We start from the raw sequence: 14,760 nt of genomic DNA, 5'->3' as shown, positions 1-14,760 counted from the left end.
CTGTTTTATATCAGTAGATAGCAGGCAGTGGAAAATATAATGCACATATTGTGAAAAATCAAAGACCATTTCGCAGAGGTTATAGGAGAAAAAAATATTGTGCTCATCATTTGAGGTGGCTATTTTTTAGGATAAAAAGCATAAAATATTTTATAAATAGCAAAAAAAGTACCTTTACGCTTAAATGAATTAATTCAATTCAACAAAAAGCTTATATGCTAGCCATAAAAAATGGAAAATTTCACTGTTTTTTCCTGGCCACAATGCTTACGACAAAAGGTATAAATTTTCCAAGGATCGAAAATAATTGGATGCTTTTTATCACATTTTTTGTGATAAATTAAGGTGATTTCGGAAAGAATAGGTCGCAAAAAAAAAATGCACTCGTCTGTCAAAAAGAAAAAACTGGATATTATCTTTCTCTTTTTGTTTAAAAAATCCTTTGAATGCAATTAATTGCAAAAAGCTCTCTCCTTCTTGGTTTAGAAAGAGCTGTGCAAAAGAAAGAGGTAGAAGATGGTTGCGCCTTGTGGGCGCTCTTCAAATGAGAAATAGAGCGATGGAGCCGCGCACTACACGCGGCTCATTATCATCATCATCTCTTCAGAGCACCCAATTGCTTCACGTCCTTCGGTCACCAGAATGCCTGGCAGTCCTTCTTGCCGCCTCTGATTGGGGACACTGCTCTCTGGGTCACATTGTAACACATTCCAGCTGACCCCACACGTGAACCGTCCAACATTTTTAGAACATTGTGAGCTATGTATTTAATAAGAAAAAATTAATTAATTAATTTTTTATTACTTTAAAATTAACTGTATTTTTTATTTAACTATTTATAGTGTGGCCACGATGGATCCACTAGAGCAATCAACCAAACTAGGCTTTACGCCGAAAGCAATGTCCATCCTAGACTATTCAATTTTCTGCACCCTGATGTTGTTTTCGACCCTCATCGGCGTTTATTTTGCCTTTTTTGCTAAACAAAAGCAAAACACGACAGCCGAATACTTGATGGGTGGTAAAAACATGGCCATTTTTCCAATTACAATGTCCCTGATTGCAAGGTAATTTTTTTTAATTTTTTTTAATCACAAATGCACAATCTAGTCCTTTTTATTGCGCCGAAAACCGAAAAATTCCGTGGTGCGCGCGTCGCAGCTGGATAAAAGCACGTATTGCAATAAGAGCGGAGATTATCTGCAGATAAACAACTTCTTCGCCGGCCCGGTCTCTCTATTGCTATTGCGCCGGAGCTCTTACAATTCTAGACTTTCGCTCCCCAGCAGAAAAAAAGAGTGAGACGCAGATTATGAGGAAATGAACACCCACCCAATATAATTTTCATTTCCACTCCTTGTCCGCGCCGTTTGCACGTAATTGAGAAAATGAGTTTTTTCGGCCCTCAACGTAAGACTGTCGCACGTGCTAAATTTTTCTTTTTTTCTCGTTAAATTTTGTTAAGCCGCTTTTCATGGAAACCTTTTTTCAATTAAAAAGGGCCTGTTAAAGAAATTAAATTTTTCTAAAACAAATTAAATTTCTTATTTTGAAGCTATATTTCTGGAGTCTCCATGTTGGGCGTCCCCGCTGAAATCTACACATACGGCACCCAATATGCAGCGGTGCTCATTTCCGAAGCCCTCGTGTGCTTCGTTACAGCCTACGTCTTCATGCCAGTTTTCTACAAACTCCAGCTTTACTCCTCCTTTGAGGTAATTAAATTTTCCACTCGCTCTGGAAAAATAACTCGAAAGCACTCTTCTTCATTAAAATTTGATGAGAAAATCTCGACGGAATCTGATTTTGTTCTTCTTTCCTACAAGTTTTATATCTTTCGCAAATATTATTTTACAGTATAACACGATTTTTCTTTTTATTCAATTTGCGAATTTCGTTCTTTTGTTTTGATTTTTCAGTATTTGCTGCTGCGATACGACAGCTCGGTGCGTCTGCTTTTGTCAGTGCTCTACTGCATCATGACAGTAAGACAGCAAAACATATATCCTTATTTTCCTTCTCTGTTATTCTTTTCAGGCGCGCACCCTCTCCCTCCCTCGTTCAATATTCTCTTTTCGACCCCTTTTGTCGCAGGTGTGTGTGCGCGAATAATAAACCTGCACAATGTTATGTACGCGCGCTACATTCGAATAATAATGCGCGCACATTGTTTAATTAATTTCGGCACTCTTTGCACCGCGCGCACGCCGCCTATTTTAATTAATTAATGAATTACGAGGCGCTCTCCCCATGCTGAAAACCTGATGGAAGTACACAGATTCTGCGAGCGCGCCCAAGAGTCTTTTGTGTTAACACAAAAACGAGAAAATTTACAGCTCCGCTCGCTCTCGGACGCACTGATTTTTTTCCATTTTTTGAGGGAGCCCCTTACTGTACCTAATTTCATTTTCTGTAAAACGTCAAAAAATATTTCGCGAAAATTTTGTTCTTCATTTACTTTCAAAAGGATATATTAAGAATTTCAATTTTTTTGATAATTTATGTAATTTTACATTTGCAATTTGATAAACCTCTGGATAAATCAAATTTCAAAAATTTCATTTTACTATATTCTTAACGTTTGAATCTATTTTGTGCAAGAGGAGATGGTAAGAATTAAACCATTTTCAGCAAAATAAATTGCAGAGCTCAATGACAGATTATGCCACCCCTCTCGCTGCAGTTTCAGCAGACAGAACAAATCGTACGCTTAATCAAGCGCAAGCAAATCGCGGAACGTTCAATTGGAGAACTCAAACGTCAATATTTATCGTAGGAGAGAGCAATAAAATGCAATGCAGTGGAACACCATATTGGCCACCGGCGAGGGCTTTGAGCGCCGCCGATTGCCATATAAATATGCACTCACGTGTGCCTCGAATATCAAATTGAAACTCGGTGCAATAATGTCCAACCACGTGCAGTGCAGACTCTGCCATGCCAAACGGCGAATATATAGATACATGTAATGTAAATTTTATTGCATGCTAATACTGGCATTATCCTGCTGCTTGTTGGTTGACCAAAATCGATATACATATTATACACATATTTCCATAACAGGCCTTATTGGAATTTTCAAACTTATACATAGAAGCCGGCCCCAGAATCTATTTCAAAGCGCATTCATTGAATGCGTTGTGGCTCAGGTTTTTTTGTATTTGCTTAATTTCTATCTATTTACTGTCCTTTATTTTCACCTACAACAAAATGTTTAAAAACCCTTTATTTCACTATTTCCTCCTTTTCAAATGTTAATTGTTTCAAGAATTTTTATCCGACGTTATTTTTATTTTATGAAACCCACACATTTAAAAACGAAATAAATTATTTTTCTTGTTTTGGTTTTGCTGCGTCTTTGTGTGTGCACGCCATTATTGCAAACCTTAACTCCATCAACATGTATGCCACATATTACATTCAGCGCTCCACATCATCATCATCATGCACACGTCGTGTTTGATCTACCGCAAAAATTACTTTATGAAAGATTGATCAGTGGCGCGCGGATCTGGCGTGTAATTAAAGAGCACTGTGTATACGATTAAATAAAATGTACATGCCCGTGTGTTTAGTTGTTTGCAATCGGCGTGTAATCAGTGCACTCTTGTCCGGCATAATTGCTGTACTGGATGCGGGGATGATATAATGTAATTTCATAACGGGGTGATTTCTCAAACACACGATAGCCAGACGCTGATGCAATTATTTATCTGTTTTACGTTATAATTATAGCAGATTAATAAGCTTTGTAACTGATCGTGATTAAATAAACAGGGATATTTTGCAAAATAGAATTATTTTCATTAACATCATTTTAATAAAATAATTCTAATTTCTTAAAGGAACCTAAAGCATATTATGTAAAAAACTTAATTTCAAAATATTAATTGCAAAATTTCCATCACAATTTCGCAAAAAATTCCAGAAATTAAGAATTAGCCTAAAGCCTACATAAAGTTTAATTTTCAGAAAGATCTTTTCAACAAAAACTTAAAAACTTTATATAATATAAAAAAAATTGATTTAAGTATTTTATGCTTTGATTCAAAATACACGATTTTTAAAGATCCAACAAAGGCCAGAATGAACTTAAGAGCGATTAAAAAGGGGAAATCAATTCAATTTTTTTTATCATTACATGCTTTTAATTTTTAGATATTTTTTTACCAATTAATATTATATTGAATGATAACACTCTAAATTATTAATAATTTTTAACTACGCATTAAATTAGTTTCCATGGAAATTTTTCCTTTTACTAGGCGCACTCGATTTGATATCAGATTAATTTTCAGCAAGTTTTCCAAAATTTGGTAAACATGAAACAAATCCATTCCAACCCACATCGAAATCCTTTCAGAAAAAGACCTTTACATCACATCCCCGCTATTTTCCCACGATAAACGTTTTCTATAGATAAACAATATTATAAGGAGCAATCAGCAACAAATGCACCGTTCACCGCAGAACTGATCGATTCAGCCTCCGAAGCCCAGAAACTTGTCTCTCGCTCTGCATGCGCCATCACATAAACCCAATGTGTTTCCACAAGTGCGGCTGATTATTTACCAGGCACAATATGCGCCGTAATGGTTGCATGCATCGACTTTTGCAATTAGCATGCATGGGGATGGGATAACGCACCGTTGGCGCATAACAGGCCGGCAATCGTGGACAAAAGCGACCGGACGCCCAATGCAATTGTCTCTCCGTTCCGTTTGATGAATGTTTGGATCACGGCTCAACTATTTGTCAAACATTCGCACAGTCTCATTATTAATTGTCTTCTGCTGCAACTCGATTTCTGTACATAAATGGTGGTGAACGTGATGCAGAGTGCAGTTATGGTTCGAATGGGAAATGTAATAATCTCCGAGTGAGCGAATGTTCTGTGCGCCGCTGGTTTGCTCAGATAATTATTTTAGACCGTGTGTGTTTGCTGACGTCTGGTAAAAGCGATTGGATTTAATTAATTTGTATCATGTGTTCAGCATTGGGTTATATCAACACATGTGTGGAGGTTTTGTGTTGAGAGCTAGGAATTGGGTCGAATGGCTAATTAGCCGAGTCGCAAAAAATGCACCGAAATTAATCCTTTGAATTCTATTTTTTAAAATTGAAGGTAATAGAAAATTGTATCTCAATTATGTGTGTGAGATAAGATTATTTCGCGGGGGTTTTTTCAATGCAAAAAGTAGTTGCAGAGGTATTTAAGTCTAGAATTATAATTTTATTGCAAAAAATATATCCATTTAAAACAAATTGAAAAGGAGGATTAATTTCTCTCGAGAGTGTATAAATGTTTTTTTTTATCAATTTCAAATATAATATATGGAAGATCTTACAATTAGACACACGTTATTAAATAAATTATAAAAAATTGTCTCGTCAAACTCAAGATTTGTGAATTCTCGTGTATCTCACAGCTGATTATCCTACAGCGGGATTTTTTTATGTTTATGGTCACACTCTTTTGACTCTAATTTGATTGACTGTTTATTTTTGACCGGAGTTTTTAAAGGATTTAAGCTTATTATTAAGTAATTAAACTGGTGGAATATTATTTATGTTCTAAATGGTAATTTTCAGGCTAGAATTTTAATTGAAACTCATGGGTAAAGTCGTTTTTAGGAAAAAAAAAGTATGAAAGCCATTTTAAGCAATTCATTACAAGTAAAATAAAATGAAGAATATTTAAATATTAATATTAAATTTTTGATTAAATTTATCAGCACAGTTTTAATAATAACAAGATCAATATTAATAATAAAAATAATATTATTCTGAAGTTTCTTTTAGCCTCTATCACTTTAATAACATTAATCAAGATTAATAGCACGTACTTACAACAATCTCCTATCCATATATCCAACATCATAATCAAAAAATCTATACAGAATATCTGAAAGACTTGAGTTATTCTGATTTCTGTCAGAAACAAAGCTATTTTAAGCTTAATGATAGGCTTTTGTTTTTAGTACGGAATCAAGCTTTCCAAGCCATTAAAATTTATCGATCTGAAACCATTTCAATTGTAAATCTCGTAACTGCTGGAAAAAGCCTCAAAATCTTTCCATGAAAGTGAGCTTGAGTAATGAGAAGCGAAAAGCTCTTTTTCTCAACTAGACACACACACACTTTTTATCTTTAAACGTTGGACCGATACAATTTTCCCGAGGTTTGCTCAAAGCAAACTTCATTAAGCCCGAAATTTCACTGTCAAGGCTTGAGCGAAGATAAATTATCTTGCACGCGCGCGTTGCGTCACACGCAAAGTGTGAATGAAAATTTTCTTGGCTCTCGCATAGCAAAGAAAGGAAAGGACAAAATTGCACGTTGCGCAAGCGAATTACGGTTGATGCAACGCACAAGAACCACCGCGGTGCAGATCAATACACGCAATTACCTCTGTTGAAGTGGTTAATTTTCTAATTCAGCGCCGGCGGCCCTGCTTCGCAACTCGTGCTACGACCGTAGAAAAACAAAGCGGGATGTTCTGATTCGCATAATAGAGAAGATGAACGACTGCTTTGAATGATAAGTGAGGTTGAGACACGAGGGGCAGAGAAGAGAAAAGATAAGCGACCTTTTATGCTTTGTGCTGTTATGCAACATGCAGTACGTTGCGTCCATACATGTTGCCTAGATTGTAATTTTTAAGGTTGTCGTTGTAAAAAAAAAAATTAGCAATAAGAGGCAATTCAGAGCTATTGAAAGGTTTAGAAATTAAGTGCCTTTTTGATAAAAAAAAAAAAAACTATTTAGTGTCAATATATATGTTTATATTTATGTTTATTGTTTATAAAAGCGCTCAATACATTGATAAAAAAAATCGGAGCAGAGAAAGATAACATTAGTGTTGCTAAAATAATGCTTACATTTTTTTCTCCAGATATCTTACACACCATTGATAATTTACATACCAGCTTTAGCATTCAGTCAAGGTAAATGCAAGTTGAGTTAAATGCAGTTTATAGAAAATTTGAAAAATATCCAATTATATATTTTTTTTTCAGTATCTGGTGCAAATCTTCACATAGTGGCGCCAATAACGTGTGCTATTTGCATTTTTTACACCAGCCTGGTGAGTTCAATAATTTTTTTTCTCACAAAATTATCGAGGAAAATCTAACCGACTAATTATTAGGGAGGTTTGCGGGCGGTGGTGTGGACTGACACCCTTCAATCCTTTTCCATGATTTCCGGCATTCTGGTGGTGACAATTTTGGGCACTTTGGACGTCGGCGGTTTCGGCGTTGTGATGGAGCGCGCGGCCAACAGTGACAGATTGGAATTTTTCAAGTGACACATGCCCTGACGTTTAATCAGAACGCAGGTCTGACTCTTCTATGTTTGCAGTTTGGACCCAGACCCTTTGGTGCGGCACACTTTCTGGACGGTCACCATCGGCAACTTTTTCATGTGGTTAGCGCACTTGGCAGCCAACCAAGCAATTTTGCAAAGATGTCTCGCGCTGCCCACCATTGAAAAGGCAAAAAGGTGAATAATGATTTCAATTCAAAGATTCAGACCCATTTTTCTGCATAAAATTATCAAATCTTTTGTAGTGAAAGCAAACTATTATATTAAAAAAGCTAGTGATTTTAATGATAAAATATTCTTAGGCTTTGTACCTAATTATTAGTTTTTATGAAAAAATTGAAACTGGGCAAACCTCGTTGCAAGAAAAATAAAAATGCCACCTGTTTAACTTAATCAATAATAAGGTCAGAAGCAATGTTTAAAAATTTCTATATAAATATTTAAATTTTATTAATGTTATTGCTATTCTAGCTATGATATAAACTCTTGAAAATGAAGTTATGCAAGTATATTAGTTTGTTGACTTCACTTTGTTCTAACTAAACTTGCTACTAAAATAATTAAATGAAATTTATTAAAATAAAAAAATTTTGACAGGCCTTTACGACAAAAACTTTGAAAGTTTATGATTTTAATATTATAAACTTGGTATTTATGAAAGTATTTTTCCAATCTCCTTTACTGAGAATAGTGCAAACAAACATTTATAAATCACTTCTTTTTTACTCCGAGCAAGGAAAAAACGTTTAACGCAAAACAGTCGCTGCAAATGACGCTTTTTATTCCGTATTTAACGTGCGACGAAAAGAGTCCATAAACTAGTTTGAAATTGCTTTAAAATTGAATTAAACGGTTAAGTATTGTCGAGATGTAAGGCAGAGAACAAAGGAGAACTCTCCGCCTTGATTAATTACACCGCGGCTGCGAAAACTGCAATAAATAAAAAGAAAAGAGAAAAGCTCTCGACGCGGCAATGAACTCTCTCAAAGCAAGAGAAGAGACGCTCAGTGTTTGTTGTTGTCGTGTACATAAATATAAAACACACGGACTCTACATTTGGCACAAAGAGGACGGAAGAAGAGAGATGCTCTCTCTCGACAACAACCATACGTCCACGCCGCCGCGATGAAAAATACACTCGTATATAATAATAAAGTGGAGGAGAACCTCGGGCAAGAAATGAAAATATAATTTATTAAGTAAGACCCAAGTAGAAGTACCAAGTCTCGTGACCGAGTTGCATTGCATGTAAAGTGCAAAAAACTTTGTTGTCGTGTGTGCTTGCGGTTGAAAATCACTCGCTTGCTTACATTAGTAGAGGCTCTTTGTCAAACGTGACTCTCTCTTTGCATGCATTTTCCTCGAGAAACAAAACACTGCGCTAGTTTATCGGACAAATTGCTTCTAATGAAGCGAGGCAGAGAGAAATGGCTATAAAAATGAAAATCAGCAGCGAGGAAACAATGTGATTATTGCAGCGGAAATTCTCACCAGCAATAAATCTTGACTCTATCAGCGAAATATGCATTCTGGAAATCGTTAAATTGTACGTTACGCGACAAAACGGAAACTTGTGGTTTCCAACGTGAGGGTGTAAATTGGTCGGAAAGTAAATTTCTGACACTAATAATATCATATAAAAAGGATCTATCGCTACTAACTTACTTATTACATAATGGCAGTAATTTTATTTCATAATTTGTTTCTCCATTTAATTTAAAAGTAATTTAAAAAAAGTGAAATATTTAAGTTTACGAACTAAAAATATATTTTACAAAAAAAAAAAAAAACATGGAAATGAAAATTTGTAACGATAACTGTTTAAACAATTTTAATGTTTCCTATTCTGAAAATTAAAAAGAAAAAATATCGGTTCTTTCTTGATAGATCTGAAAATTAATTTGAAATAAAAATTAGTCTCTTACTATAAAATCGATTTTCAAAGTTTAAATTATAACTAGACCCCTTTTTCTGGCCCAACACAGGTGATTGCTCAGGTTAATTCCGCAAACAGGGTGTTAATTTAATTGCTACACTATAAAATAGAAATAATTCGCAAATATATAGTTGCTTAAAATTCTTGAAAATTGCGAATAAGATTTGAAGTCGTATTGATTATTATGGTTTTGAGCAAGTGAGAGACAAAATGATTATTTTTCAGAGCCCTGATTTCACTGGCGGTAGGAACTGTGATTTTTGTAATATTCAGCGTTTACAGCGGCCTCGTGATTTACGCAAAGTACCACGAGTGCGATCCCGTGCACACGCAAGTATGCTTTCATTTGCATTTTCAAAAGCCGTGCTCTCAACCGTATTTTCCCAATTGAATCGCTAGGCCATTAGGAAGGTGGACCAAATCCTGCCGTTCACCGTGATGGACTTTTCCAACACCATCCCCGGCTTTCCCGGCTTGTTCATCGCGGGCGTTTTCAGCGCGGCGCTCAGGTGGAAAATCATCATAATATTTCGGTGAATTCACTTCGAGCATGATTATTTCGCAGCTCCATGTCGACCAATCTCAACTCGTTGTCGGGGGTGATTCTGCAGGATTTCATTAAGCCGTGCCTGCGAGGCAGACAGATGTCGGAAAAGGCGGCCAGCACCACCATGAAGGTGATAGTCGTCGTTGTGGGCACGTTTTGCACTGCGCTGGTATTTGTGGTCGACAAACTGGGCGCTATTATTCAAGTAAGTGTGTATTTGCCAGACCCTCCACAGCTTGACATGAAGCATTTTGGCCCGAGCGCGTGTGTTTGAACTGCGGGCCCGGTTGCTTATTACACAACCAGCATATTCTATCACAAAGAACGAAACACCCGTTTTTGGGAAAATTTTATCTCTTTCCTCTAATTACACTCGAGAACATTTTTTTAATCTCCTAATTAACTAATTTAGAGGTTACTAAAATTATATAAATCAATAAGTTTGTTAAAATAGAAAATAAAATTTAAAGATTTTTTATCTTTCTCATTTATTATTTTTTTGTTTCTTACATAAATTTTCAGCTTTTTTGCTAGATATTGTTAACTAATGTCATATTTAAAAATTAATGCTCTCTTAATTTTAAATTTTATAATCTTTAACTTTTATTCATGTACAAATTTGATTTTCCTTTGCAATTTTTCTGTACAGAATATTACCATGACAAGATTAATATTAGTAACGCTTTTTTACATTGGTAATAAAAATTGCTCTACTCATTTAATTTTGAAGATTTCTCGTTTCGTAAAGATCATTAATTAATTATAAAAATACACATACATAGAAAAAAATTGATAATTATTCATTCTGTCTATTTCTTATGTACTAAATTAAAACACACAAAGGTTTGATGTTGTTTTTAAATTAATTTTTTTTTTAACAAAATTAATCATGAACCGTTCTTTTATCCTTTCTTCAATTCCCCTGTAAGCAACACGAAAATTGAACGTTAGTCAAGTTGGCGACATCGCCAACTTTACTGACGTGAAAAATTCAATCAACATAAAGCTGCCAATGTGATAAACTTTTCTTGCACATTTTCTTTGCAAGTAAATTTAAAACATTCGCTCTTTGCAAATAAAGACTGAAAATTGACCTCTTGCAAAGTACAGCTGAGCCGAACGATCAGCGGAGTGACTGCAGGCGCAATGCTGGGCATTTTCGTGCTGGGCATGACCGTGCCCTGGATCAACGCTAAAGTAAGTCCCGCTCGTTTTATTGGCCTTGTGTGCAGACTTATTGATGAAAAGTTTGCGCCCGAGCCTTGCCAGTGGCGGCAAATCATTTCGCAGAACTTGACTGACGAAAGTCACAGCAGCTGCCTTTTCTTTCACGTCTCGTTCACGAATAGCAGAGCTGCTTTCAATTTGCAACAAACACTTTTGGCAATCACGCGCTTCAAAGAATACAAAAAAATTCCTAGATCCCGCTTCGGATATGAAATTTTCACCTCCGCTAAGCGCTGGAGGAAAAGGATCCTTGCTTTTTTTAATTTGCTCAGAAATGACTTCTGGCATTTAATACTACTAATGTAAATTTATTCGAGAATATTATTTAAGTAACTTTTCTTCCATAAAATGATTTTGAATCATTAAAAAACTGGAAGTACATACATTAAATGGACATATAATCTACAATTTTTAGCAAGAAATTCATTTTTTTAAATTTTGATTTTTTTTTAAATGTAATCTTTTCATCATTAAAATATTAATTGTATAATAAATGAAATTTTTGTAAAAATAACAAATCAAAACATTAGAGCAATAAATAATAGAGAAAAATTTTGCTTGAAAATCCTTTTCTACAAATTTTAGGAAGAAAAAAGTTGCCCTTTACAAACGGAAGAATTTTTTCCACCGGCCTGCACCGGCCCACGAAATCATTTATTTTCTCATGTATTTTCCTTATAATTTCTTTTCCTTTTCTAAAACATGCTCTGTTTGTAAAGGGCGCCCTGATTGGCGGCATAAGCAGCCTGTTTGTGGCCGGGTGGGTTGCGTTCGGTTCGCAGCAAGCCATCGCCAGCGGCTCTCTGCGCTTCCAGACCAAACCCATGTCCGTGGAGGGCTGCAGCTACGCCTTTCCGCCCACCAACTCCACAATCAACGGCCAGTCAGTATAAACTTTTTTGATAAATTTCTGCCTTCCCTCTGCGCGCTGACAAGAAAAATACGCACACTGACGAGGGCTTTTTTATTCCTTACGCCCAAAACATCATCGCTCCTCTTATACACATCAGTGCGGGAGTACCATGAAATTTATAGTGCTTCAATTCCGCCCTCAAGTTCTCAGAGGAGGGAAGGCAATTTTCGGTTGCTTAGAATTCTAACTCTGTTGCCCATCGTGAGAGATTTGAAGTCTGCTCCTCTGAAGGTCAACGCTACATCAATGCGCGACGTGATATTTACCAAAAAAAGGAAAAAAATGAGACTTTCTGTTTTAAATTATCTATTCAAGCTTTGAGAGAGACATATAGCGATATAAAAATAAATCTTTGCACACAACAATTCATAAAATCAAAATTTTTTACGTTTTGGCAAATCACACAAAGAAAATTGGCACTTAAAAATAGAATTAAAAATGTCAAGTGATACTTGAATCAATAAAATTTGGCGTGCATATTTGTATGTTAAAAAAAATTATTCTTGTCCCTGCCGGACCATAATTTATATTTAATAAAATTTCGATCTTAAACTATTCAAATTATTTTGTTTAATGTTCTTAATTCTCACTTTTTTCCCTTTTGTCTTTGTTCTAGATCACTCAAATTTCGTTAAACCTTTAAATGATTTTTTTTTTTAAATTTTAATTTCATTTTTTTAAAAAATCTCTTACTGTGTAGAAAAACCTAAATAACATTTTAGTATTTATTTTAATTGATTTTTGTAATGAGTGCCAGAACAAAGCTTCATTATTTGTTCCTTCATATGTTATTCATCTTTATTTTAAGGATATACTTTTAGAAGAATGTAAAATTTTACTTTTTCATTGTTTCCAAAACTTTCAGAGCCATTGAGGAAGCATTTTGGGTTTTCCGCATTTCGTACCTCTACCTGACGGTGATAGGCTTCGTGACGATGGTGCTGATCGCCACCCTTGTGACCCTCATCACTGGGCCGAACGACCCTCGCAAGGTGCACAGAGACCTGCTCAGCCCCCTGGTGCACCGCTTCCTTCCACTGGCCGATAAGGACGACGAGCCTGTTGCGGAAACGCTGCTCGTCAACGAAACGGTAGGTGAAAACGACCGTGTGTGTATGCCAGAGATATCTCTTCATTGAGAAAGAGTGAGAGAGGCTGCAACCGGCACGACCCCGGCGTCGAGTCGGTTGCATAAAGCCGCAGATTAAGGCTGTGGAAAAGGGCTAGATGAGAGAAAAGCGGAACCACCTACGTTTGACTCGGCCTTTTTATGCCTGATAATAATAATGTCATTTCAGAGGCAACGACTCGCTGACAAATTTGATAAAAAGTGAACATTTTGGTCATTTAAGCAAGCAAGGAATCTTTGAAAGCATTTTTTTTAATTAAAAAATAAAAAAAAAATTAAAAATGAGAAACCCTTGAATTGTGAGATCTTTTCAGAGCAAATTGTAGTCCAGCATTTAAGATCTTTTTGGATTTTATTGAATTTATGAATTAATTAAGGTAATCAATATATTACATTTTTACATGTGTTTTAGTAAAATGTTTGCGGCGCCTTTTCTTGTCCAATAACATTTTCCCTCCCAAAAATTGTTTTGTCAATTTATGATATTTGCCATGACATGTATGTATAATCTTCGGACGAGAATAAACAACAATAATTTAATTTTGATACAAAAATACCTCAAATTATTACAAATCAGCTTGGATTATAATTTACGTAGACAAATCCCATTAATGAATTAATGTTGATTGATTACTTTACCTTGTTAAATTGTTAAGTTCAAGCTTATAAAATATTTTAAATATTAATATCCAATAATAATAAATTTATGTAATAATTTATTGAAAATGAAAAAGTTTAAAAAAAGAATTGTGTCATTGTTTTTGTAAAAACTTGTTTTAAATTTTATTAATGTACAAAATTTTAATCAAATTTTATATGAAAATTTCTTACTGTTTGATTATACAAATTTAAAATTCTTAATATTTTTTTGCATTAGCAGGCACACTCGCGCATTCAGTGAATTGAAATCCCAACTCTTAAATCGTCTTACAAGTGAATGATTGTTGAAACAGCAATATATGCTCTGCGTCATATATAATTTCAACCAACACACGCGCCGCTTCCTTTTATGTTGGATACGTTCGTTGCACCTTCTTTCTTTTTATATACTGCCGAGAGATAGGCGGGTTTATATGTTCTTCTCAGTCAGACAGAGAAGATGAGCTGCAAGTGCAGGTTAATTGGAAACGAGAGCACTAGCTGCATTTCCATCAAGCGTCTGTGTGCGACGGATGCTGAAAAGAAATGTCTTTGCAGAGTTTCTCGTCTCCAAGAGATTTTTACGTTACATGTTCTTTAAACAACCGCCGGCCATAAAAGTTGCAAAGTAATTTCAGTATTTCATTTTAACAAGGTTGAGAAACATTTCATTTAATGTGGCTTTCAGTTCGTAATTGTTAATTTTCTTAAAAAGACCACATTTTCCCTAAAAAATAATTTTGTTTTGTTGCAGGAATACATCAAGGCTCTTGCTTCTGAAGGACCTGCTAAGTGATTTTAACTATCCAAAGAGGAGAAATTATATAATATTTTTCTACTTGTTGTTTAGATCTTTAAAAGGAATAAAAATAATAATCTAAAAAAAATATCATATCTATTTAATATATGGACGAGAATGTTACATCAAACAAACAATCAATCTTCTATTTTAAGTTCAGCTGCGCAACGAGGCTATTAGGTTTTTTTTAATTCCTATTTTTCTTTCAAAATATCACGTACTTCTTGCCCAAATTTACCATTTA

The 14,760-nt window shown here is 35.1% G+C and overlaps 1 protein-coding gene across 1 annotated transcript; it reads left to right on the top strand.

Moving 5' to 3' along the window:
• The first annotated feature begins 591 nt into the window (after positions 1 to 591).
• LOC132205947 (sodium-coupled monocarboxylate transporter 2-like) lies at positions 592 to 14,604 on the top strand. Its single transcript, XM_059612295.1, has 15 exons — positions 592 to 754; positions 843 to 1,067; positions 1,556 to 1,715; positions 1,920 to 1,985; positions 6,896 to 6,947; positions 7,020 to 7,087; positions 7,151 to 7,305; positions 7,363 to 7,503; positions 9,488 to 9,596; positions 9,662 to 9,771; positions 9,828 to 10,014; positions 10,920 to 11,006; positions 11,756 to 11,919; positions 12,815 to 13,040; positions 14,472 to 14,604. Exons 2-15 carry the CDS (start codon positions 853 to 855, stop codon positions 14,511 to 14,513), a joined length of 1,782 nt encoding a protein of 593 aa, XP_059468278.1. The 5' UTR covers positions 592 to 754; positions 843 to 852; the 3' UTR covers positions 14,514 to 14,604.
• Positions 14,605 to 14,760: the final 156 nt, after the last annotated feature.

Source organism: Neocloeon triangulifer, unplaced genomic scaffold (genome assembly GCF_031216515.1).
Source record: "Neocloeon triangulifer isolate White Clay Creek 2 clone unplaced genomic scaffold, ASM3121651v1 ptg000001l, whole genome shotgun sequence".
NCBI classification, from domain to species: Eukaryota; Metazoa; Arthropoda; class Insecta; order Ephemeroptera; family Baetidae; genus Neocloeon; species Neocloeon triangulifer.
Note: the sequence above shows the minus strand (reverse complement) of the source record. Positions and strands in the feature narration are given on the sequence as shown.

Bases quoted from the DNA above. Each gene is read 5' to 3' on its own strand.
- LOC132205947 (XM_059612295.1), top strand. From the start codon at position 853: ATGGATCCACTAGAGCAATCAACCAAACTAGGCTTTACGCCGAAAGCA. The intron at 7,504-9,487 runs GTGAATAATGAT...ATTATTTTTCAG, and splicing joins ACCATTGAAAAGGCAAAAAG to AGCCCTGATTTCACTGGCGG. The intron at 10,015-10,919 runs GTAAGTGTGTAT...TGCAAAGTACAG, and splicing joins AACTGGGCGCTATTATTCAA to CTGAGCCGAACGATCAGCGG.